General features: G+C 43.0%; 1 protein-coding gene across 1 annotated transcript in view; it reads left to right on the top strand.

Moving 5' to 3' along the window:
• Positions 1–23,838, top strand: part of grm5a (glutamate receptor, metabotropic 5a) — a gene marked incomplete at both ends in the record, with an annotated part of 94,042 nt that overhangs the window by 23,008 nt on the left and 47,196 nt on the right. The window contains one exon of the mRNA XM_083633113.1: positions 7,997–8,246. Within this exon, the coding sequence (XP_083489239.1) occupies positions 7,997–8,246 (250 nt within the window). The remainder of the gene's footprint in view (positions 1–7,996; positions 8,247–23,838) is intronic.

Here is a 23,838-nt window from a genome sequence, read left to right as displayed (position 1 = left end):
TCATCAAATTTTCAGATGACACTATTATTTTAAGCTTGCTGCAGGGTGATGAATGCCCCTCTGTTTACTATAGGAAGATAGATACTTTTAAAGAGTGGTGCGAGAGGAACCACCTCATCTTAAATACCTGCAAAACCAAAGAGATTATCTTTGACCCGAGAACAGTGAGAGCACATGACCCTGTGGTCATAGGTGACAGGGAAATTGAGGAGGTAAGCTCGTACAAGTATCTGGGGATACAAATGGATAACATGTTAAAATGGGACGTCCACGTTGATTATCTGAAAACTGGCACAACGTTTGCACTTCCTACGTAGGCTCAGACTTTTTGGAGTGTGCACCAAAATCATGACAACATTCTACAATGCTGTGCTGGAAAGCCTGATCAGATATGGCATGATGGCGGCATGGTTTGGGTCTCTCACAGTCAAGCTCAAATCTAGAATTTTAAAAATGGTGAAGACAGCCATGAAAGTGATCGGCAAGAAAGAATCACTGACGCTCCAGTCCATCTTCGAGAAAAAGGTCATCAGCCTGGCTCATAGAGCTCTGACCGACCCTTCTCACATTTTATTTACTGAATATGAGTTGTTACCTTCTGGCAGAAGATTCAGAGCCAGCAGATACAGGAGCAACCGCTATAAGCTCTCCTTCCTCCCCACCTCGATTACACTTCTTAACAAACAGCCTGCTCTTCCCCCAGGCTGTAGAAACCCATAGTCTGTAGGTGGAGGCATTTTAAGTAGGAACGGTAATCTTAGCCCCATGTTTTACCTTCCTATTTTATTTCTTTTGTTTTTCATTTGATCTTATTTTAATGTTTTATTCTTTTATTCTTTTACTCTTTTATTATTTTATCCATTATCCAAAACCCGCTGCTGGTTTTGTTTATTGTTGATTTTATATTCTTTTACCTGCGGGTATGTATGATTTAAACAAATTGTGCAATAGGGCTGTGCAATTTAATGTCTCAGTTGGCATCTCCCCACTGTGTCCTAGTGCAATGCTGTGTCTGTCCTGTTTGTGTTTACTTGTGTTTATGTAACACTGGATGTGGCTACGTGCACTTTTTGCCCAAGACAAATTTCCCTTCTGGGACAATAAAGTTTATCTCATCTCATCTCATCTCACCTCATCTCATCTCACACACACACATGCACACACACTACCCACACGACCACAGCACACTAAAATGATCTTTAATTAATCCACACCACATTATTTCACTCTGTTGTGTGTGTGACTGTGTGTGTGTGTGTGTGTGTGTGTGTGTGTGTGCGTGCGCGTGCGCACGCATGTGTGTGTGTGTGTGTGTGCGACGTGCGTGCATGCGTGCATGCCTGCATGTTTCAGCACTCTCATTAGCACTGTTAGTATGTGTCATTTTGGCTCGACTTTGACAATGCTGACTACTTTAGCGGAGAAGCGCTGTGGGGGAGGAAATCGTCAAGGGAGTGAATTTACATTTGGAATGGGCCTTTCTGTCTGCAGCTGAATCTGTCTGAACAGTTAGAAACGTCACCATGGAGACCTACAGAGCATACCAGAGCATGTGATTGTATTCCGTGCTCCGTACTGAAGCTGTCCCTGCTTTGGCTACTTGGGCTGAGCCTGTCATCTTTTTTCTTTTTCTTTTTTATTGATTTGGGGACAATGATGGCTGGATAGCTAGCCTGTCTTGTTATTAAACATACTCTTTTCAATCATGAGAGACCGGTCGGTAAGGTTTAACAAGGGACTTTATTTAGCAAGTGGCGTGCATGGCAAGTACTTTGGCGTATGACTCCATTGTAAGATGGCGCTCCTCTTTAGGCGAGAGGGCGGCATCTATTTGGGCTAGAGAGAATCCCCCCCCCGGGATTCTCCAGGAGTCAAGACTCTTTGGTGGTGGACTGGGGAGGTGGGTGGGGTGAAATGATGGCTTCAGAGGATGGTTTCAGGGGGAATGAACAGCCGCGATGCCGGCTGCTGCTGTGATCCTCCAGAGTGGGGGGGTGACGTAGAACCCTCGCTATATATACTAGGGAGGACTGACGTCATGCCTGACGTCATGAACTGAGGACAACTGATGTCATGCCTGACGTCACGCTAGGGCTTGACTGACGTCACGGGCTGATCAGGTAATACAGATATGACGACCTCTCTCTCAGCTTGAAATTTGGTATGGAAAGCTCACTAGTCACTGTTTGTCAACCGTTTTTGACTTTGAAAGTTGCTACCATAACGTTAGCTTTCTGGTTCTGAGGCAAAGGGTTCTATGAGCTGACTCTGAGCTGACCGGACTAGATTACCTCCCATTGTTAACTCATATCCAAGGTTCGCACTATTTACTGGAGCAGTGATCAACATTTCCATTGCATGAGACGCTGATGGGATGGTAATGATTGTTCCAGGGCTTAGTCGGTTGCCCATGTGTTAGCCCGGAAAAACATTAGGTTTTGATTGCAAAATACATGCAAATATAAATTACCTGTTCTTATTTTTTCTCCTTTGGCAAGACCATGGTATAAGTGGGTTAATGCATGATGAGATGTCCATTATCATAAGTTAATGGACTTTGCAGAGTCAACTGTCCTCAATCACTTGAGTAAGGATCATTACCTAACCTGGTCAACCAATGTGCGATATATATATGCTGGCGTTTGTTTTCTTAACGTAGCCTACCTTATGTCCTGTGGTCCACAGTAGGCCTAGCTCCTGCTTCACGTTCCCTCATCATCATCAAAACCTTGCTGGTTTGGTCATATTCTTAACATTTCTCCCTTGGCAATACTTGCATAATTTCAACAAAATACAGATAATGGACTGATGATGTATGGCATGAAGTCACACCACAGTGACCATACAACTTCAATACATGTTAATGTATTATCACTGATCGGTGGCTGTGCAACAGTTGCTTGCATGTGCAGTAGGCTACCTTCTTGCAAGTTTTGATAATATACGACTAGCCCGTCTGGTGACACAACTAAACAAGGCAACTCAATGCAGTGTGATGCTGCATGTTTTTAGACAATTGGCATTGCATCAAACTCAATCACAATCAAATTTGGTGGCATCTAACAATTAAAAAGCAAACACTGGGTAAAAACAATTAGCACATTATCAAGTTTTAGTCAGCTCACTAGATCCCAGTATATTAATGTGATGTCAACAAATATATATTTTTTATCTATAGCACCATCATAACAAGGCGCTCAACAAATAGCCAAGTAGAAGACTTTGGAAACAGTGCATCAGCTATTTTACTGCATAGGTATGTGGCATTTGAAACAAACAATTTTGAGATGAGAGAAAATCATCTTTTAAATTACTACTGTAATAACAATAAGCGATGGGGTCTAACGTATGCATTTTGATGAAGAAGAGGCACAGAGATCGTTACAAGCTGTCTATTGCGGTTTATTATGACAACAATAAACAACATCTTCCGATCAATCCTGACTCATAGCCTGGGCGTCAGACTACAGCAGCAGCTGTCCTCCCGCTCTTCATCATTCACCTGAGGAAATGAAAAAAACTGTCAATACTATACTGTCAAATTGAAATCTTCAACCACAGCTACCCACCTCTAAGCTGCTCTAAAGCTGTCCGAAGTGAATTAGTTATCCATTAGTGGTGACATCGCATGCAGAAATGTACGTTAAATAAGCTTACCGTCTGTGTTATGCACTCCCCCCTTATTGTATGTTTCTCACTCCTAACATTATTTTCTCTCTGCTCCACTTAGTTGTCATGCCTCTGGTTGCTAAGGCCTGGTTGCTAAGCTGATCCCACTCTGCTGCTCATGCCTGGCTCAGCTGATCCTCCTCTCCATTCCAGTGGCATTGCTTATGCCTGGACTCAGCTGATCCTCATCTGTTAATCATAGAGCTCATTGATAAATAGTGGCAGCTTCAGTCATTCTCTCTCCCTCTCTCAGCTCAACACCTCAACATGCTGGTGGCAGCAGCATGTGCCTGGTTTGTTTTGATACTTTGATTTGCTTTCTTTGATTTATCCTTTTTTTACTTTGGGAAAGGTGGGTATGGTGGTTTAGTTTTCGAGGCTTTGTTTCTACAGTTTAGTTTGTTATGTTTTGTAGTTTAGGGTGGTGCCTGGTCCGCCGGCCGTGTGTCGGCCAGTGTGTGCCCGCTCTTTTGTTCTGTTTGGCCGTCCCACCTGACCCCTTTGTTATTTTGGTTTTTCTAGAGAGCTAATTTTTGAGTTGGAAAATAAAGACTTTTTTTGGCAAACTTGTTCTTTGACTCCTTTTATGTTATTGGTCTCCAAGCGAGCCTTTTAAAAGGTGGCCGTAACATATAATGGGGGCTCGTCAAAACTTTTGTAGGCCCTGTATGTTTTTTTAGACTTCTAGTGGCAGTAGGAGTCTAGTGGTACTATTTTCGGGTGGGGGTAACCATTTGTTTTTGTACTGCTTTGGTGGTTAGGTGACTTTTTGTTTGCAGTATTCTGCTTTTGTAGTTGCTAACCTTTTGTTTGCAGTAGCCTGAGAGGTGAATTAATGGTCCCCTGTTAAGTAGCAGTTTTGTGCTTTTGTGTTGACTTTTTGAGGATGGAAGTGAAGAATGAGTTTGTTGAGGCGCCTAGCCTGGATAAGTTTCATCGCTGTACTAAAGACAGCTTGGTGTTAATTGCTGAACACTATGAAGTGCCTATTTCCAAGCAGGAAAAGAAGCAGGTGATTAAGGCTAAGGTGTGGGCAGGTTTGGTGGAAAAGGGGGTTTTACCTCATACTCCTGGCACACCAACGTCTCCTGTAGATTCTGGTCAAAAAATATTTGAGATGATTCAGTTGAAGCAGCTGGAGGTTGAGTCTCAGCGCTTAGCTTCGAGTTTGAGGGAGAAGGAGCTTCAATTTGAATTAGAAATGAAGCGTCTTGAGGAGGGCGCAGATTCACCTGCGTGAAGTCGAGCTTGGTGTCGGTGGTGCTTCCCAACACGTTTCTGGTCAGCCTGTTTTTGATGTGAGCCGAAATATATGGCTGGTGTTTGAAGGAGATGATTTAGTTGTTTTTGCTCCTTTTGTCATGGAGGGTTTTGTGTCTATGGGGAAAATGGATGAGAAAGTCCCCGTTAAAATCCTGCGTGACACTGCTGCTTCTCAATCCTTCATTCTGGAGGATGTGTTGCCTTTTTCAGCTAGCACTTTTGTAGGTTCTGATGTTCCAGTGCTGAGCTTTGGTATGGAGAGTTTAGAAGTTCCCTTGCATACTGTTAACCTTGAGTCTGAGCTGGTTTCGGGGCAGGTAGCTGTGGGCATACGTCCTCACTTTCCCATAAAAGGAGTGTCCATGATTCTGCGTAACTATCTAGCTGGGGGGAAAGTGTTGGTTACTCCTGATGTGACGCCAGTTCCAATGATACAATGCCCAGACGAGCTAGCTCAGAAGTATCCCACGAGTGCATCATGTGCTGTCACTCGTGCTATGGCTAGAGATCAAGCCAAAAATGATGAAGAAATTGATTTGGGTGACAGTTTTATGACAGAGCAGGATGGTGCTTTTGTGCCTGTTGTGTCTGTTTATAACCAGCAGGTTAGTGAAACTCACCTCGTGGAGGCTGGACGGCTGTCTCTTGTCTCGTGATCAGCTGATTGCTGAACAGGAAAAGTATCCAAATTTGTCACATTTGTTTTGGCTGATGCATTGTCGCGCCAGTAATTTGTTTGTCTGAATTATGTTTTCTGTGGTGGCATTTCAGAAACCATGATTCAGTAACTTAGGGTGGGGGTGTTATGCGCTCCCCCCTTATTGTATGTTTCTCACTCCTAACATTATTTTCTCTCTGCTCCACTTAGTTGCTTAGTTGTCATGCCTCTGGTTGCTAAGGCCTGGTTGCTAAGCTGATCCCACTCTGCTGCTCATGCCTGGCTCAGCTGATCCTCCTCTCCATTCCAGTGGCATTGCTTCTGCCTGGACTCAGCTGATCCTCATCTGTTAATCATAGATCTCATTCATAAATAGTGGCAGCTTCAGTCATTCTCTCTCCCTCTCTCAGCTCAACACCTCAACATGCTGGTGGCAGCAGCATGTAGGCTACCTGGTTTATTTTGGTACTTTGATTTACTTTCTTTGATTGATCCTTTCTTTACTTTGGGAAAGGTGGGTATGGTGGTTTAGTTTTCGCGGCTTTGTTTCTACAGTTTAGTTGGTTATGTTTTGTAGTTTAGGGTGGTGCCTGGTCCGTCGGCCAGTGTGTGCCCGCTCTTTTGTTCTGTTTGGCCGTCTCACCTGACCCCTTTGTTATTTTGGTTTTTCTAGAGAGCTAATTTTTGAGTTGGAAAATAAAAAGACTTTTTTTGGTAAAATTGTTCTTTGACTCCTTTTATGTTATTGGTCTCCAAGCGAGCCTTTTAAAAGGTGGCCGTAACAGTCTGCGACAACAACAATGGCTATTGCTACATAATATGAAACGCTAGAGCTTGCTTGACATTAACAAATCAACAGTAAAGGCCCCTTCACACTTGGAACTATAAAGTTAACTATAAACAGCTGTGTGGTGATTTCTTTATCATAATGTACTGTCGATGACTTTAGGCCCTACGTTCATGGGAAATAGGCTGCACCACACCATGTACACAGAACATGTGTATTCCTGACTGCACTGTTATAAGTAATACCTCTTAGCCGTTTTCACACATGCATACAGGAACATTGCCTGTAAATCAATATCGGCTATTTCCCGGAATTTCCCTTCACACCTGAGGGCTCACATGTGTGAATATAGCCGTCAAATAGCCGACGCCATATACACCACTTTGCTTTAATCAAGGCCTCTGGACTCGCATACACTTATAACTGTTTTCACTTAAGTTAAGTGAAGTTATCCTGCTAAATGCTAGTAGTACCGCAGCTGTTACACATCATTGACAAAGACGCACTCTATGATTGGCAGGAGGAGCTGATGTTGGCAGTCACGCCGTCACTCATTGGCTGCAATTCTGCGATTGAAATCGCCTCGCTCTGAATAGACCAGCCTCCAGACGAAACTTACATTACAGGCATAGTCTGTGACTTCACGTTGAAGGCTGAGTTCACCCAGGCTAAGTAGAAGCTACATGTTCTTATTCTGTTCTGTATGTTAGCTTTGATAGCCCTTGTGTATTATGCTAATAAACACCTGTCTCCTAGCTCTGTGTGTGTGTGTGTGTGTGTGTGTGTGTTTGAGATCAACACAGTTGATTGTTTTGACATTCATGTCAGCCTTGCACTGATCTGTATTTTTATCAAGTTCACCCTCCCATTTTCTCCCCAATTGTAATTGTCCAATTCCCCCTGTTGTCCCGGTCGTTGCTCCACCCCCTCTGCCAATCTGGGGAGAGTTGTGGACTAGCACATGCTTCCTCCAATACATGTACAGTCACCAGCCGCTTCTTTCCACCTGACAGTGAGGACTTTCACCGGTAGGACGTAGCGTGTGGGAGGATCACGCTATTCCCCCCAGTTCCCCTCCATGCCGAACAGGCGCCCTGACGGACCAGAGGACTTCGACAAATACCTTAATCCGGATTCCCACCCGCAAACACGGGCCTGTATGGACGCCCGACCAAGCCGGAGGTAACACGGCGGCTCAAACCTGCGACCCCCGTGTTGGTAGGCAGGGAATCCCATCAGTATTTCTTTAATGTACTGTGTGTGTGTCTGATTTTACTCTGTCCTATAGTTACAGGTATGTATATGTATAGGCATATTATGTCTGCATGTATATATACTCTCTAATTTGGGCTGCACTGAAAGCTTCTGGTTGGGTAACATACCGGAATGTTATGTTTTGTTAAATATTGAATGTTGATGTGTCTGATAATCCCATGTGGGATGGGTCATGTAATTTGTCCTGACACGAAAATAAAATATTCATTCATTCATTCATTCATACAGTATTTAATTATTTCTCTCACATTTCTTTTATATTTCTGTTCTCCGATTTAAAGGTGCCCTATAAATGGATTATCTACCTACTTGTTTACCATCCATTCATGCGCTTCCCTCCCAAGGTAATTACGGCGAGAGTGGCATGGAGGCATTTAAAGACATGGCAGCCAAGGAAGGGATCTGCATCGCCCACTCTGATAAGATCTACAGCAACGCGGGGGAGCAGAGGTTCGACAAGCTGCTGGAGAAGCTGCGAGGTCACCTGCCCAAAGCCCGGGTGGTGGCCTGCTTCTGCGAGGGCATGACGGTCCGCGGCATACTGATGGCCATGAGGCGGCGCCACCTGGTGGGAGAGTTTCTGCTGGTGGGGAGGTGAGTGGACCATCATACAGCTGCATAATCTTCACGTCACTGTCCCACAACAAAGTGTAAGGTAAGCCCATACTTATTTACATGTGTATAGCTAGCTACTGTATATTTACATTACCAGTGCAAATTTGTACACGCATGTTTCTTTATTTTTACTGTTTTTGACAGTTTAAGAAATCAAGCACTGCGGTAGTTCAGGCAGGCCACGAATGTCAAGCTGATTAGGAGCTGATCTCAAACCCAGCCCACATCAGCTGACTGCTTAGCTGATGCATTCAATTGGCTCAACTCAAACAGGGCACCCTCTTTGAATGAATGAATGAAACCTTTATTGCCCCTCAGGGAATTTGTTATGCACCCTCTTTAATTCTGCTCCAGTCTGCTGCCTAACATGGCTGCTTCATCTGCAAGCTGTTTGCAACCCACCTCCTCCCCAGCTCTTCCTTTCATGCTGTGTCTGACTTAAACAATGTAATTTCTGTTGTCATTGTTGCTGCTCTGTTCTGTACCTGGGGGTCTTTTGTTGCTCTTCTTGCCTTAAAGGTCCCATTCCGTGCAAAAACTGTTTTTACTTGTAAATGCATATATACTGCTGTCAGCCCTCCCTGTAATGAGTGGTCACAAGCTCAGAACTGCCACAGTTGGATTTGTCCCTATCCAGCTTCCCCCTGCAGTCTCCTCCAAGCCACACCCCCAAATGCTTCGTTTGCCCAGAGGGGAATTGGGACGTCACGAGCTTCCTCACGCATACTGCGCGGGTCTCTCTCACACAAGCTACCTGCACCATTTTGTCTATAGCCACAAAATTAACACTTCTAGCTGGAGCGACGCCAACTGTACGTGATCCAGCAACTGCAGAGGTGCATTCGGTAAGTCTAGGCATTTTGAGATGTCCTCTTTAGCGTAGTAACCGTTAAGTTAACGATAACTCGCAACCTAGCGTGCTGGTCCACAGACGCTAATCTGAGTGGCCGCTGGGAGCCTGGGGCGGGCTCTCCCTCAGCGGCCAATGGGAACTGTTAGTTCTGAATATATTATAGAAACAGACCGTTCTTGGGAAGCGACGAGATGAGGAAGTGAGAACTCCGTCACAACAAACGGGGTTGCTATATTTTCGACAAATTAATCCAGAATCATGTTTTATGGACCAGAGACACACGTTTTTAAGAGGTTACAGCTGCACGAATTGGGACCTTTAAGGCTATTCCATGTTGCTCGACGGGCAAGGAGCTCCCAGAATCTGCTGCTGCCGCTCACCTTCGTTATTTCGAATCCCACATAGGTTACGCCAAACCCCACATAGGTTACGCTAAAACCACCACCGCAAAGCGTCCTACCTGTCCTGTACTTGGCCAGTCGGCAGGAAAGTATCGCGGGACTTCACGAGACTTGGTGACCGAGATCACGTTTGAGGTAATTTGATCCCTGTGCGACTCCAGGAAACAGCCTTTGGCGAAATATCACTCTGGTGGTTCTTGAGGGATCAGATTATGACGATATTTGGCGAAAACGGGAATAAAAATAGCTATTTAGATGCAGGAAAGACAGGCTCACACTTGGCCCCAAATCAGCTCCATTTTACAACTGACTTGGACGCTATTGATCTCAAAACAACGCTAGGACGGCCAGAAACGCCGCGGAGATCGCTGGGTGAGTGGCCAAATCATAATTATTGCCAGGAGATGGGTCCAGGTTAAAAAAAAAACGAAATTCTCCTTTAAGAAAACAAACACCAGCAGCCTTCAAATAGTTTTATTGCCTATATATTGAAATGGGGTATATCGCACGTTACATTGGTCGACCAGGTTAGATAATGTTCCTTACTCCTTAAGTGACAATGTGCAGATACTGCACTGGTCCATTTTTTGGGTAACTGCAAGAGTAGTCGTATGTCACGGTTTATAACGGTGAAATAGGCTACTTTACTGGACAGGGAGCTTAATATGTCAACCCTGCAGTAGCCTACTCTATATGCCTGCTACTGATTAATGTTTTCTATATAGGCTATATCCTATGGTTGCACTATACATATAATATTCATACAGTACAACAACACCCTAAACGTTTTCAGGAAGATCTGGGGGCCTTACTTAGAAATGTTTGAAAATGGTGAGCAGGGATGATTTCTAGTATCGGTACTGATATTTCACTTTGAAGACTGTTGACTGATGTGTACTAATTGATATCATTGTGTAACCCCTATGGCAATAACCATACACTCTAAACATACTTGATCTCTATGTATAGCAGCAATGTATTATTCATGTAACATTAATATCATGATGTAAGAATGTGCACCTTTTTGTTTCTTTCTCCTCACCCTCCTTTTTGTTTTGTTCTGTCTGTCTCCCCCCTCCCCCTCCCCCTCTTCTTTTTGGTTTTGTTTTATTTTTTATTTTTATCTCTTCTATTTTGCTTAGTAAAAGTGACTATTGTAAACGTTTGAGTATCAAAAAGCAAATAAAAAGCTTTAATCACAAAAAAAAAAAAAAAGGCCTACATATATGTATAACGGTCACTACATCACACGTGTTATATATTATTATATATATATATATATATAATAACAATATATATATATATATATATATATATATATATATATACAATAAGTGTGATGTAGTGACCGTTTATAAATATATGTAGGCTATAATGTAAATAGCAGTTAAAGGTACATTCAGCAATGTTTTTGTGTTAAAATAAGTGTTAAATGGCTCTATATTCTGACAGCAATCACTGAAATAGAGTGTTTGGTCAGTGACTTGAAACCCTGAACCCCCCGCTGTCCTCTATCTCTCTCCTGTAGTCCTGCATGCAGGGCGAGCGTATCTCTGCAACCGTAACTCGTAGAGACTCAAGGGATTGGATTTGGGATGAAAAAATACATATAGTCCTTTATAGGCATTGCGATCCGACCTTCAGTTTCACAGAAAATGTAAACTTTTCTCTGATTGGATAAAAATTGGCACCGACTTCAAACTATCCAATCAGAGAAAAGTTGACATTTTCTGGGAAACGGAAGGTCGGATCGCGATGCAATGCGGGGGATACGAGGCTCGCTCTCTTATGGGTTACACCCACTGACGCCAAGCTCAATCCAAAAACCTGTCCATAGAGATCATGTCTAGCTGGTCATTTTAGAAGTAGCTCGCAAGACAAAAAAGCGTGGGCACCCCTGTATTATATCATATCCTCTTTTAGATTCTTTAACATCTTCTTTGCCTTGATGGAAAGGCAACGGCTTTAGAAAGGAATTCATACATATTTCACTATTTATATGGTCTAATAAACACATTTCAATCATATGCCTTTAGATCAAAATGGCTTCAAGATAATGAAAAACACAATACATTAAATCAGGTGTGTCCAAACTATTAGTGTATGTAGGTAAAGATATCTATGTACAGTATCTAACTAACAAACACACACACACACACACAAACAATATTAACAAATAATACAGTCCTCATTTGATATTCATGCTTGTATTCTTTTGCCCTGGGTGTTTGGCTTTCCTTTCTCGACTCCCAAGAGACTCTCCCACTGCTATTCATCAGTTTGTTTTCCAATTATTTATTTGAAGGTAAAAAGAATGTTTTAAAACATGTCGTCGCTGTCAGGCACAAACTGTGCATCTCCAAAAAAGCTATTCTTCACAAGGAAGAAAAAACATTCCCATTTTAACATAGTGTACTGTAATAGTAGTACAGTAACAATCGTAATAACCAGTAATAGAACATATTTCGCTGGTCTAAAGTCCATGAAACTGTCACAGGTTATTTTGAGTGTCTACTAAATCCATTTGGAGATATGGCCCCCTATCTTCCCACTGGCCTTAGTTGCAAAAACTGGCGTTAAACGCAAAAAAAAGGTGCCCTGCGCCTGCCTCTGGAAAATAGCAACATGGTTTTAGGCCCCGAAATGCGCTTTATGGCAAAGAGGCGTGGTGCAGTGCCAGACTAGGCCAGAATGGGCGTTTCGGCCTTAAATACCGGCGTAACGATACCTTTCCCCCTGGCGTTAATTTAGTGCTTAGCGCTTTTCAAAACCAGGCCTTATTCAGCGCACCGCGGATATTACTGTGCGTATTTACGCACAGCTCTCCTCTGCCGATCTCACACTCTCTCCCCCTCTCTCTCTCTCTCCCTCTCTCGCGCGTCTATCTCTTTCTCTTTCCCTCTCTCGCGCGCGTCAGACAGGCACAAAGACCGATGGAAAAAAGTTGTTATATCTAGTTTTGAGCCCCTGTCATTCAGAGGCTGTTGAGCCACATGTGAAATCTCCCAGCATGCATTGAGCCTAATACATTTCGACAAGAAATATCAACCAAATCAGCCTAAATTGCCTAAAGTGGTAGATAGAAATAATGTTTATGTTCACACAACATGCAATTCTCGAACATTTCAATATTGGCCAAAATAAAACATAGAAATCCAAACACAACCCTATGTGAAACATATATGTAATCCAGGTGGTATATATATCCCTCGCAGATTTAATGTGATTTAGATGAGTGACAGCCGTAACACGGTTCTACTGTGATGTCCTACTGTGATGTCCGTTCCAATAAGACTTATTACTTCACATTTACTTTTACAATAAAAACACATTTATGCAATGACTTTACATAATGTAGGCTATATTTATGTGCATCATCTGCAGCACTGGAGAAGAAAAGGTAGCGAGAGAAAACGATATTCTAATCTGGACAAACTTTCACCAATCTAATCTCATCATGACATAGGCCACATAGGGATAGGCTATATTTTTCTAGCCAATGCGTTTAGAACATTCTTTTCACTTTGATCTTGCTATAGTGTAGCGTATTTACATGCTTGCAGTATTTATACTGCAGTGAGATTGGTTTGAGAAGGATAATAATATGGAATAATATATATGGAGACAGACAGGGATGAAAGGGAGGGGGGGAGCTCAGAGCGCTTTGGTCGGCTTTTCTGACCGGACTGGATCGCTCCGTGGAATTGGAGCTTAAAAGGGAAGCTTGTGATTCGTTTACTGCACTCCTCCAATGAGCAGGTTGTGCATAATTTTACGCTTAAAAGGCGTGGTTATAATGCTTAAGGCCGCGTGTAGCGCCGACACAAAAATATCGAGTGCGCTGGTCCACACCCACTAATCTAAGCGCAGTTTTAAGGCCGTTGCAACGATAGAGCCCATGAGGTTCCCGCCCGACAGCGATGATTTGTGCATCAGGTTTCATGTCCTACTGATTCATTTCCAATCCACACTGTCTTCAAATGTCCAGCAGCATCAAACAGCATGTCTTCACTGTGTGTCACTGGGTCCATCTTTGTCTCATCATCATCATCTTCACCATCATCATCATATTCACCACAACCATCAACTGACATCAACCCCTCCTCCACGCTGCTTTAGGCTAGGTAACTCATGCTCATTTGTATTAACAGTTTTTTTTTTGCCATTCACAGTACTACTTTATTATTGGCATTACCGTGAAGGGCTCAATCAGCAGCACAAATAAATGAGATACAGCTAGCAGCCAAATAAAGATGTCAGACTCTCTGCCGTGGTTCTCAAACCTTTTCACTTCAAGGACCCCTAAACTGACTCAAATTAGACCGCAGACCCCCATTTGATAAGATTTTGTCTGCAGGGTCCCCTAGCATTCAAAATAAAAGCGACGCAACGCAATGTATGTTTTTAAAAGGGAAGTGGAAGCCCCGGCAGGAGTAGAGGACTTTATGAGGTAATTTATTGGTGCGAGTGTTCATTAGGATTTGTTTTGCCTAGCGTTAATCTGCCGCTTCGTTATGCAGAAAGTGCGTAGATTTGACTTCAGTTCTCGATGGGAATGCTAACGTATTGATCGTCATATCGTGGTGGGTTTATGCTGCGGAATTGACCGTGGCTGGCAGTGTGTTTTGTGGCTCTCACCGTTGCTGCTGTCGGGTTGTTTGTGTATGATACAGCGACCTTGTATCAGGCAGTCTGGTGTTGAAGTTTCCAATGCTTAAAAACACTCGACTGTTTCTCTTGCTTGATCAACACAGCTGACATGACAACAGTGCAGCAGGTTGCTGCGTTCGCATCTCTCTTCAGTCTTCACCGTAATGACGCGTTGCTCAAAGTGACAACGTGATACTTAAGATTAATCGATTGGATCGGATTCTACTTCTTTTCCCCCTAAAATATGCAATCCAGAGACTTTAGTCGGATCGGCACCGATACCGATACTGAGTATCGGATCGGACCATCCCTAATACAAAGCAAATGTTAGTTTGTACTTGAGTTCTTCCCTGGAAGTGATTTTGGTGTAGACGGGCCATTGTATTTAAGCAAGCAGTATTCTACTATATAGTGACCTGTATGCAGAATATATATAGGGAGATTTTTTTTTATCATTGTAAAGCCACAGCACATTAAAGAGGATATGAATGTGATGTGTGCAGTTCTTCATAGATCTAGCCTCTTCATTTTGCTGTCAAAGTGCATGAGATTGATGCAGTTTACTTTAAAATGTATATTTTCTTCAGTGCCGCATCTATGTGCCGACAGACCGCAGTGCCATCAGTCCGCAATGCCGATAGCCCACAAGCAGAACCAGCTGAGCGAGGTGGTGTGCAGTGTGTCGGGGGACCGGCTGGGGGGTCCACCCGCTATGCCGACCACCCGCTATGCCGACCTTAGGTTTAGGCGTGGGGGTGGGAGAGGTTAGGTTAGGTTTTGGGTTAGGGTCTGGGGTGGGTTAGGTTTAGGCATGGCATGAGGGGAGGTTAGGTTTGGCGTGGGGGCTGGGAGAGGTTAGGTTTTGGGTTAGGGTCTGGGGGAGGTTAGGTTTAGGCATGGGGGGAGGTTAGGTTTGGCGTGGGGGCTGGGAGAGGTTAGCTCCACCGACACGCTGCACGCCGCCTCGCTCAGCTGGTTCTGCTTGTGGGCTATCGGCATTGCGACCTGTCGGCACTGCGGCCTGTCGGCACATAGACGCGGCACCCCGGCTGGAGCTAACCTCTCCCAGCCCCCACGCCTAAACCTAACCTCTCCCACCCCCCATGCCTAAACCTAACCTCCCGCAGACCCTATCCCTAACCTCTCCCACCCCACCCCCCACGCCTAAACCTAACCTCTCCCATACCCTAACCTCTCCCACCCCCCACGCCTAAACCTAATGTTGGCATTGCGGGCTGTCAGCACTGCGGGTGTTCGGCATAGCGGGTGGATGCCATTTTCTTCGGGGGGGGGGGGGGGGGGGGGGCATGCCCCAGACCCCCTAGAGGAGGGGTTCCCACCGCGGACCAGTTTGATATTGACAATATACTGTAGCTGTGGACCGGGAGGAGGGGGGGGGGTGTAGTAGGTCCACCCACCACAATCTCTCCAAATCCTGTGGGAACACTGTAATCCTAACTCATCTGTAAAATTATCACACTGTGGCAGATCACAAATTCATTTAGAGCTCCTGGGCAAAAATATAATTTTATGGATTTTCCTTGAGGGAATTGTCACAACTTGAAATTGTGCTGTTCAGGTCTATTTAATCTAGACAGAGAAAATGATGAAAAGACTGGGTTTAGGGTGAGGTAGAGAAAGTCTCTGATTGAGAGTGCAGAAGGGGGAAAAGCGGTAAAGAGGGGGTTGGTTTCGCTGGAGGTTTGAGTCTCTGTGAGAAGAGCAGCTTTTATTTTAAGGTTTTGGTCTCTGGTTCAGTCTGGTCCCTGGTGTCCTATAATGCCTTCCCTCATTAGGAGCCACATAATGTAGGCTGTCGCTCAAATCTGACAGCAGGAAACATAAAATGACCTTGAACTACATATTTCACTAGAGCATGCTCTATAATAGACCCAGATGTTGGCACTTCCGGTTCCCTCGTGTGAAAGTCAATTGGATTTTTGTATGGGGATTTGGGTTAAATTCTTGAAATAATGTATATGGTTAAGAAAAGTTTATGAAACTGCAAATTTTGTGTTCAGCAAGATAATCTTCACAAATGATGACAACTTTGGTGATTTTTAAAGAATAAATGTGATAAAAAAATGCATTGTTGGAATGATCAGATGAGATGAATTTGGAAAAGTTTTGTGTGTGCCCTCTCTTCTGCTTCACTACCAGCTAAAAGCCAAAGGCTTATTTCCATTGTGATCCTCTTGGGGGGGGGGTGTTAGGGTGCCAAGTCCAGAAGGTTTTTTTTACACATAAAAAATTACATATATACAGCATTTCAATACAAAAATAATTAATTAACTTCACAGCATTCCAGTACAACAATAATTCATTTACATCATATGCAAACAACTATACAGCATATCGCGACACAGATTGCACAAGATCCCTACTCTGACGGACCATTTGCTAGCCACTTCTTTGTGGACCTTCTAAAACGTCCCTCCTCTTCTATAAGCTTCAGAGATAAGGGCTGACGAGCCAATCAGAGTGATTTCTCTCACCGATGACTCAACGGCAATTCAATAGCGGCCGGACAAAGCTGACTAGAGCCAATGGTGCGTGACACACCGCAAAGACTAGAGCGACAGACGCCCAGGCCACGCCCCACGCCAATTAATGTGTCAGCCCTCTAACTTGATGACAGATGCCCAGGCCACGCCCACGCCAATTAATGTGTCAGCCCTCTAACTTGATGACAGACGCCCAGGCCACGCCCACGCCAATTAATGTGTCAGCCCTCTAACTTGATGACAGACGCCCAGGCATGGCCCACGCCAATTAATGTGTCAGCCCTCTAACTTGATGACAGACGCCCAGGCCACGCCCACGCCAATTAATGTGTCAGCCCTCTAACTTGATGACAGACGTCAGCCCTCTAACTTGATGACAGACGCCCAGGCATGGCCCACGCCAATTAATGTGTCAGCCCATAACTTGATGACAGTCACTCAGCAAAGAATGCCATTTTTCATTTTTATTGCTACAAAATGGCCAACACACTCACATCGGACTAAATTATGTTATATCAGACGGACTCCTCTTGTACATTATTTAGGCTATGGAAAATGAAGAGTTTTCCTTTTGTATCAAGTAGCAACAAAGTTGTAGCATGATGTGTTTAAGTTAATTTGCCTTACTTGACATTGCAAATCCTACGATGTGACTATTGTGCATGCGCACATTGCCACGATGCTGAAATGATCTATTGTGCAGCCCTAGTTGCACCATATTGGAAAAAACTGACATTGCAATATATTTTGTTCCTGCGATATATATTGCGAGAATGAGAAATACAGGAATTTTCACCAAATGATTTGGAATTAGTGATGGGAATTACGGCTCTTTAAAGGGAGCCACGTCTTATGGCTCCGATCCTTTCTGACAATTGGTCAAAATAGCGGCTCATCTTTCCCTTTTTTTTGGGGGGGGGGGGGGTAGGCAGGGGGCCTATGGTTTATCTGTGATGATATGGTAAGATTTGGATCAGATTCGATCTTCCCACCACTATAGTTTAATTTTGCATATAGTGGACTTCAGCAATACTAAATCACTCATATTTCCAGACCTAATGTCAATGATCTGGATTGTAAACATTAGCCTATGGTGACACCATCCATCTGCTTAGCCAGTGAATTTACTTCTTCTATGAAATGTGCTGTGTAAATAAAGTTGCCTTGCCTGCAATTCATGCAACACTTAGCTGCTCAGAAAGCCGGCAGATACATCCCGCAGCGTAGCTCGTTTTGATATTAAGCCGAGTTCGCCCACACAGGTCAGTTACAGCATGGCTGATAGCAATTAACGAGTGCACCTATCTTCCCTGCTCAGCGGACTAGCGGAGGGAGGTCTACCCTGTGTGTGTGTGTGTGTGTGTGTGTGTGTGTGTGTGTGTGGTGGGGAGCGCATGCAGTGAAATCTGGGCACACCGATCAAAAGAACGGCTCTCAACAACTATGACTCGGTTCCCTTCGTTCATAGCAAAGAGCTGTTCAATAGAATCGGATCGTTCGCGAACGTCACATCACTATTTGGAATAGCTCTATTAATAGTCTAGTAGCAAGTCCTCAAAAAAGGCTTTAGTTTTTGAGATACCCCTACCCGAGGTAGAACAAAACACAACAATGATTTTTCTTATCTTTAGGGTCTCCCATTAATGAAATTGATTGTTGTCAAAAAAAAAAATTGGGGATTTTTTTTTTTTTTTTTGGGCTGTTCTTTAGAACTACCCCAAACCCTGAAAAAGAGCCAAATTAAGCCAGTCCCAATACGGGAAATGTGACAAAAAAGCCCATAACTTGAGAATGCTCACTCGTTTCCTCATCAGATTTGCTGAGGTATGAACCAGGTGGCTGCCCTACATCACCAAATAGTCAGAAAATGTCATTTAACCTGGTATTCACAGCCAAAGTCCAAATATCCAAATATGAAATACAGTATCAGCCCTTTGTTGAACGTATTATGACCCTACCAGATTATTGTGCCAGTGTTTGGGAGTCTGGGGCACATTCACAAGCGTATACTCCATGGACTGCAATTGAGATGATGAGATGAGATATACTTTATTGTCCCGAGGGAAATTTGTCTTGGGCAAAGTGCAATAGTTCACATAAGCGTTTTTAAAACAGATACAGACGACACATAATAGCAGCATTTGTACATTCAATTGAAGCAACAGTCAACTCACACTGTAGGTATAGCTGACCTTGAGTCAGCTTAACCATAGTAGGAAGCAATTCAATAAATTAGAAATAGATACAAGTAGAAGGCATATTAATGAGTACTAATCACAGGTCACACCAAGTAACAATACAATAGTACATCGTAGGACCGGAGTATAAAGTGCACAATCACCAAGTAATAAATCATCAAGTAATAAAAGTATCACAATTTAGAGCAATGCAAATAGTCAATAACCATCATAAAAGTCTAACTCCACTAAGTGCTATGAACAATGTGATGATTGTTCAGTAGACCTATAGAAGTGGGAAGAAAAGAAAACTTAAACCTGTTGCTCTTGCAACGAATCGCCCTATAGCGTCTGCCTGAAGGTAGCAGCTCATACTCTGAAGTCAGAATGTGTGAAGGATCAGACAGCACCCTCTTTGCCAGGCTGAGCACTGCTTTCTCAAAAATTACCTGAAGAGAAGGTGAGTCTTTTCTACCAATTACCTTCATGGCAGTTTTTTCCATTTTTACTATTTTGGATTTGAGCTGGACAGAGAGTGTCCCGAACCAGGCAGCCATGCCATATCTGATAATGCTACCTAGCACTGCATCATAGAAAGTGGACATAACTTTCTTGCTCACACCAAAGAGCCTGAGTCTGCGCAGAAAGTGCAAACGTTGTGCCAATTTGGCACATAGGTGATCCACATGGACATTGTAAGGATTGCAAAAGACTGATGCAAACAAAACCGTCTAAATATTGTTCAGTCTGTAGTAGGGCATTCACAGACTAGTAAAACCACTAGTCGACACTGTGCTTAGTAGTCGACTAGTCGTTTTAGCAACAATTTTTTTTTTTTTTTTTTTTTTTTTTAATCTTTAAGAAAGAACATGAGGTATTTACACAACATACATGGACTATCATATCCCATATCCCATATCCCCCACAAAGAACATCAAAACAAAACAAGAAAACTGCATAAGATACACAATAATCCAAGAACAAACAAGACTATTGGACAAACAACCAAACAAAAACAATGCATTCAAAGTAAATACATAGATCTTGCCCTGTTGGCAGCTACTGTAGGAAATGCATAGCTTTAAATTGGAAAGCATCCAATCCCCCAGCTGTAGTTCACTGGTGGAATGGACTCTCAAGCTACCATACGTTGGATAACATTTACTACAAGAGCAAAGGCAGATTCTTAGACATCCCCAAAATATGGCAACCACATTCAGAGTTTGACTTTAAGAACTTTTTACCCCAGTGTCATTAGGCTTATCAGGATAGGAGCTGAATACATTGTTTTTGTTTGGTTGTTTGTCCAATAGTCTTGTTTGTTCTTGGATTATTGTGTATCTTATGCAGTTTTCTTGTTTAGTTTTTTTGTGTTTTGATGTTCTTTGTGGGGGATATGGGATATGGGATATGATAGTCCATGTATGTTGTGTAAATACCTCATGTTCTTTCTTCAAGATAATTTTTTTTTTTTTTTTTAACGACTAGTCGACTACCTTTAGGGACGACTAGTCGACTAGTAAAATTCACTAGTCATGAATGCCCTAGTCTGTAGGCAGCCTGTCAATCTGGAGACGATTATGTTTAATATACTGTATCCTTGGTATCATTGTCCATTTGTCAGATTAAGCTATCACAATGTTACATTCTTCTCTCTTCTGTGTATCATATTGTAACCTTTTTCCAAAGTATTTGGATCTTTCATTGTTGCTGCAGGTACATAAGATGTTGGAAGGCCAACAGAGAGGCACTGGCATTTTCCACTCTCGCCACAGTTTGCATCTTTGCAATACAAGTGAGTAATGTCTCTCACTTCTGTAGGTGCTGGGGGTTTGGTAAATAGGACTGGTGGTCAAATGGCTCCATCTCTGGCAATCCATCCCTTGCCGATAGGACTCCATAACAGGGGTTTGGACATGTGACGGTGACACCATATCAGTGTCTGATACATTGCTCTTGCTGTCTACCAGCATGTCATGCACTCACTGGCTGTGACACAAGTAGTTTGTACAGAATAGGAAAGACAACCGCATTCACCAAACTCAAGACCCATCTCAGTGAGCTCAAAGATCTTGCCCATTTTGGACTCTGCCAGCTTGGAAGAGTCTTTGCCAGTCGCAAGATAATTTGCGCTTCTGCTTTTTAAAAAAATGGACAATGGACTGATGTGCACAAACTTTGATGAACTGAGGTTCATAATTGCATCAACAACATATGCAGCCTCTGCAAATCTACCGCCAACAGAGGATCCATTTGCACAAAATGTGCAAAGACCAATGTATCAGACAGTGATATGGTGTCACGGTCACATGCCCAAACCCCTGTTATGGAGTCATATTGGCAAGGGATGGATTGTCAGAGATGGAGCCATTCAACCAGTTCTATTTACGAAACCCCCAGCACATTGAGCAAGGCGGTAGTTCAGGCAGCTACAGCTACGAGATATCAATCAGCGAAAAGCTGTACAGTAGCATGATGTGTTTGAGTTAATTTGCCTTACTTGACATTGCACGTCCTGCGATGTGACTATTGCACTGCAATAACAATGCTGAAACGATATTGTGCAGCCATAGCTGTACCAAAAGCAATTTCTATCAGTCCTTTTAGAAGTTAAGATTCTATTCTATTCTGTTCATAATTGCAGGATAATGGGTAATTTCTGGGTTCCAAATAGGCCACTACAGTGCTCTAAGTGTCCACTCAGAAATGATCTGACTGCAAAGGTGACTCATTTCCACTGAAGGAGGTTAAATAAGGACATTGTGTGTGTGTGTGTGTGTGTGTGTGTGTGTGTGTGTGTGTGTGTGTGAGAGAGAGAGGGCGTGCGTGTGTCTACGTGCACATGTGTGTGTACGTGCATGCGTGTGTGTCTATGCGTGTGTGTGTGTGCGCGCGTGCGGGTGCGAGTGTGTCTTGATGATTGTAGGTAGGTGGTGTAGCTTGCAGCAGTTTGCAGCAGGTCAGTGTGTGGGCGTCAGAGCTCTCGTTCAAGAGTGATTTAATCTATCCCGAGTCGCAGCCCTGCCTTTTTTACAGCAACATGCCATTTCCCTGCTGGCTTCTCTGAGGACCAGTTATGAAACATCTTCTGACTCGCCCAGAGGATCACACAGAACCCACCCACACTACTGTTGTGTAACTCCAGCACTGTAAAGTTAGCAAAGTTTTCAAAAATGTATTCTTTTTTTGTCAGTTGGAGAAAGAAGAAGGTGTTTGTATGTGTGCACGTCTGTCTGTGATGTGTTTTGTGTGTGTGTGTGTGTGCGTGTGCGCGTGTGCGCGTGCGTTCATGCGTGCGTGTCAATCGGATCCATTATCCGGCAATTGTCGGTCTTTTACCTGTAAAATGATTTAAAATCTCTGGTCAATAAATCCGGGGAAAATAATTCCTTCTCAGCACAATTTCAATTAATTAAAATAAGCGGAAAAAAAGCCTATTTCAGCTCACCTGCCGAAAAAATTTCATGTTTGCTTCCCTGTGTTGAGAGTCAAGCGCTGGATATTTTTTTGGCCCACTTTGACTTTTTCCTCTCAGTTTATGACTGGGTGTATGTTCATGTCTAATAATGTATTGTAGAATTTGAGTGGGTAAATGGTATTAAAAGCTGAATTAAAGTCAAGTCAAGTCAAGTCAAATTTTATTTATATAGCACCTTTCATACACAATTCAAGGTGCTTTACAAAAAAAATAATCGAAAAAACAAGCAGCAAAGCAATGCACATATAAAAAAACACACATAAAAAACACAGCCGACAGTTTTAGTTAAAATATATACTCAAATTAACAAACATGAAACATTATTTCTGTTTTAAATAAGTTACAAGGCACTCTTCAGTATTATTATTACATGTACAGTCCATTTGTTGGAAATGTACAGGAATCTTTTTTTTTTAAATTACAGGCCGAGAGAGGCAGTAGTTTAGTAGCAGTTAAAAGCAAGAGTAAACATAAAGGTCTTTAGCTTGGATTTAAAAATAGGCAGTGTAGGGGCAGATCTAATGTGTTCAGGGAGTTTGTTCCAGTTATGAGAGGCATAGTGGGAGAACGCGGCTTCACCATGTTTTGATTTGGTCCTCGGGACAATTAGTAGACCAGTGCCTGAAGATCTCAGGGATCTGGATGGTTCATAGTGTAGAAGCATTTCAGAGATGTAGTGTGGGCCTGACCCGTTGAGAGATTTGTAAACTATTAGCAGAATTTTAAAGTCTATTCTAAGATTTACTGGCAGCCAATGCAGGGATTTGAGAACTGGTGTAATGTGTTCAGCTTTCTTGGTTCTTGTTAGAACTCTAGCAGCCGCATTCTGAATGAGCTGTAGTTGTTTAATAGCTTTTTTGGGAAGACCATTGAAAAGACTGTTGCAGTAGTCTAGCCTGCTAGAAATGAAAGCATGAATTAGTTTTTCAAGATCTTGTTTGGACATGTAGCCTCTAATCCTTGCTATATTTTTTAGATGATAGAAGGCAGATTTTCTTATAAGCTTGATGTGGGAGTTGAAATTGAGATCAGAGTCAATAATAATGCCAAGATTTTTTACCTGGTCCTTTGGCTTCAAAGATAGGGATTCGAGGTGAGCAGTAACTTTGAGCCTATCTTCTTTTTTGCCGAAGACAATTATCTCTGTTTTGTCTTTATTAAGTTGGAGAAAATTCTGGCACATCCAATCATTAATTTGCGCAAGGCACTGACACAGTGTCTCTATGGGGGCATAGTCATCCGATGAGAGGGCTATGTAGAGTTGGGTGTCATCTGCATAGCTATGATAAGCTATTTTGTTTTTTTGCATAATTAGGCCCAGAGAGAGCATATAAAGGTTAAACAGGACAGGACCTAAAATTGATCCTTGGGGTACCCCACATGTCATTTTGGTTTGGTCAGATGTGTAGTTGCCAATGGAGACAAAGTAGTTCCTGTCTTGCAGATAAGATCTGAACCACCACAAAGTATATAAACAGGTATGAAATGATAACCGGTTTAATGATAAA

The sequence above is a fragment of the Poromitra crassiceps genome, assembly GCF_964638095.1.
Source record: "Poromitra crassiceps genome assembly, chromosome: 1".
Lineage (NCBI taxonomy): Eukaryota > Metazoa > Chordata > Actinopteri > Beryciformes > Melamphaidae > Poromitra > Poromitra crassiceps.
This window is presented reverse-complemented; position numbering and strand designations above follow the sequence as displayed.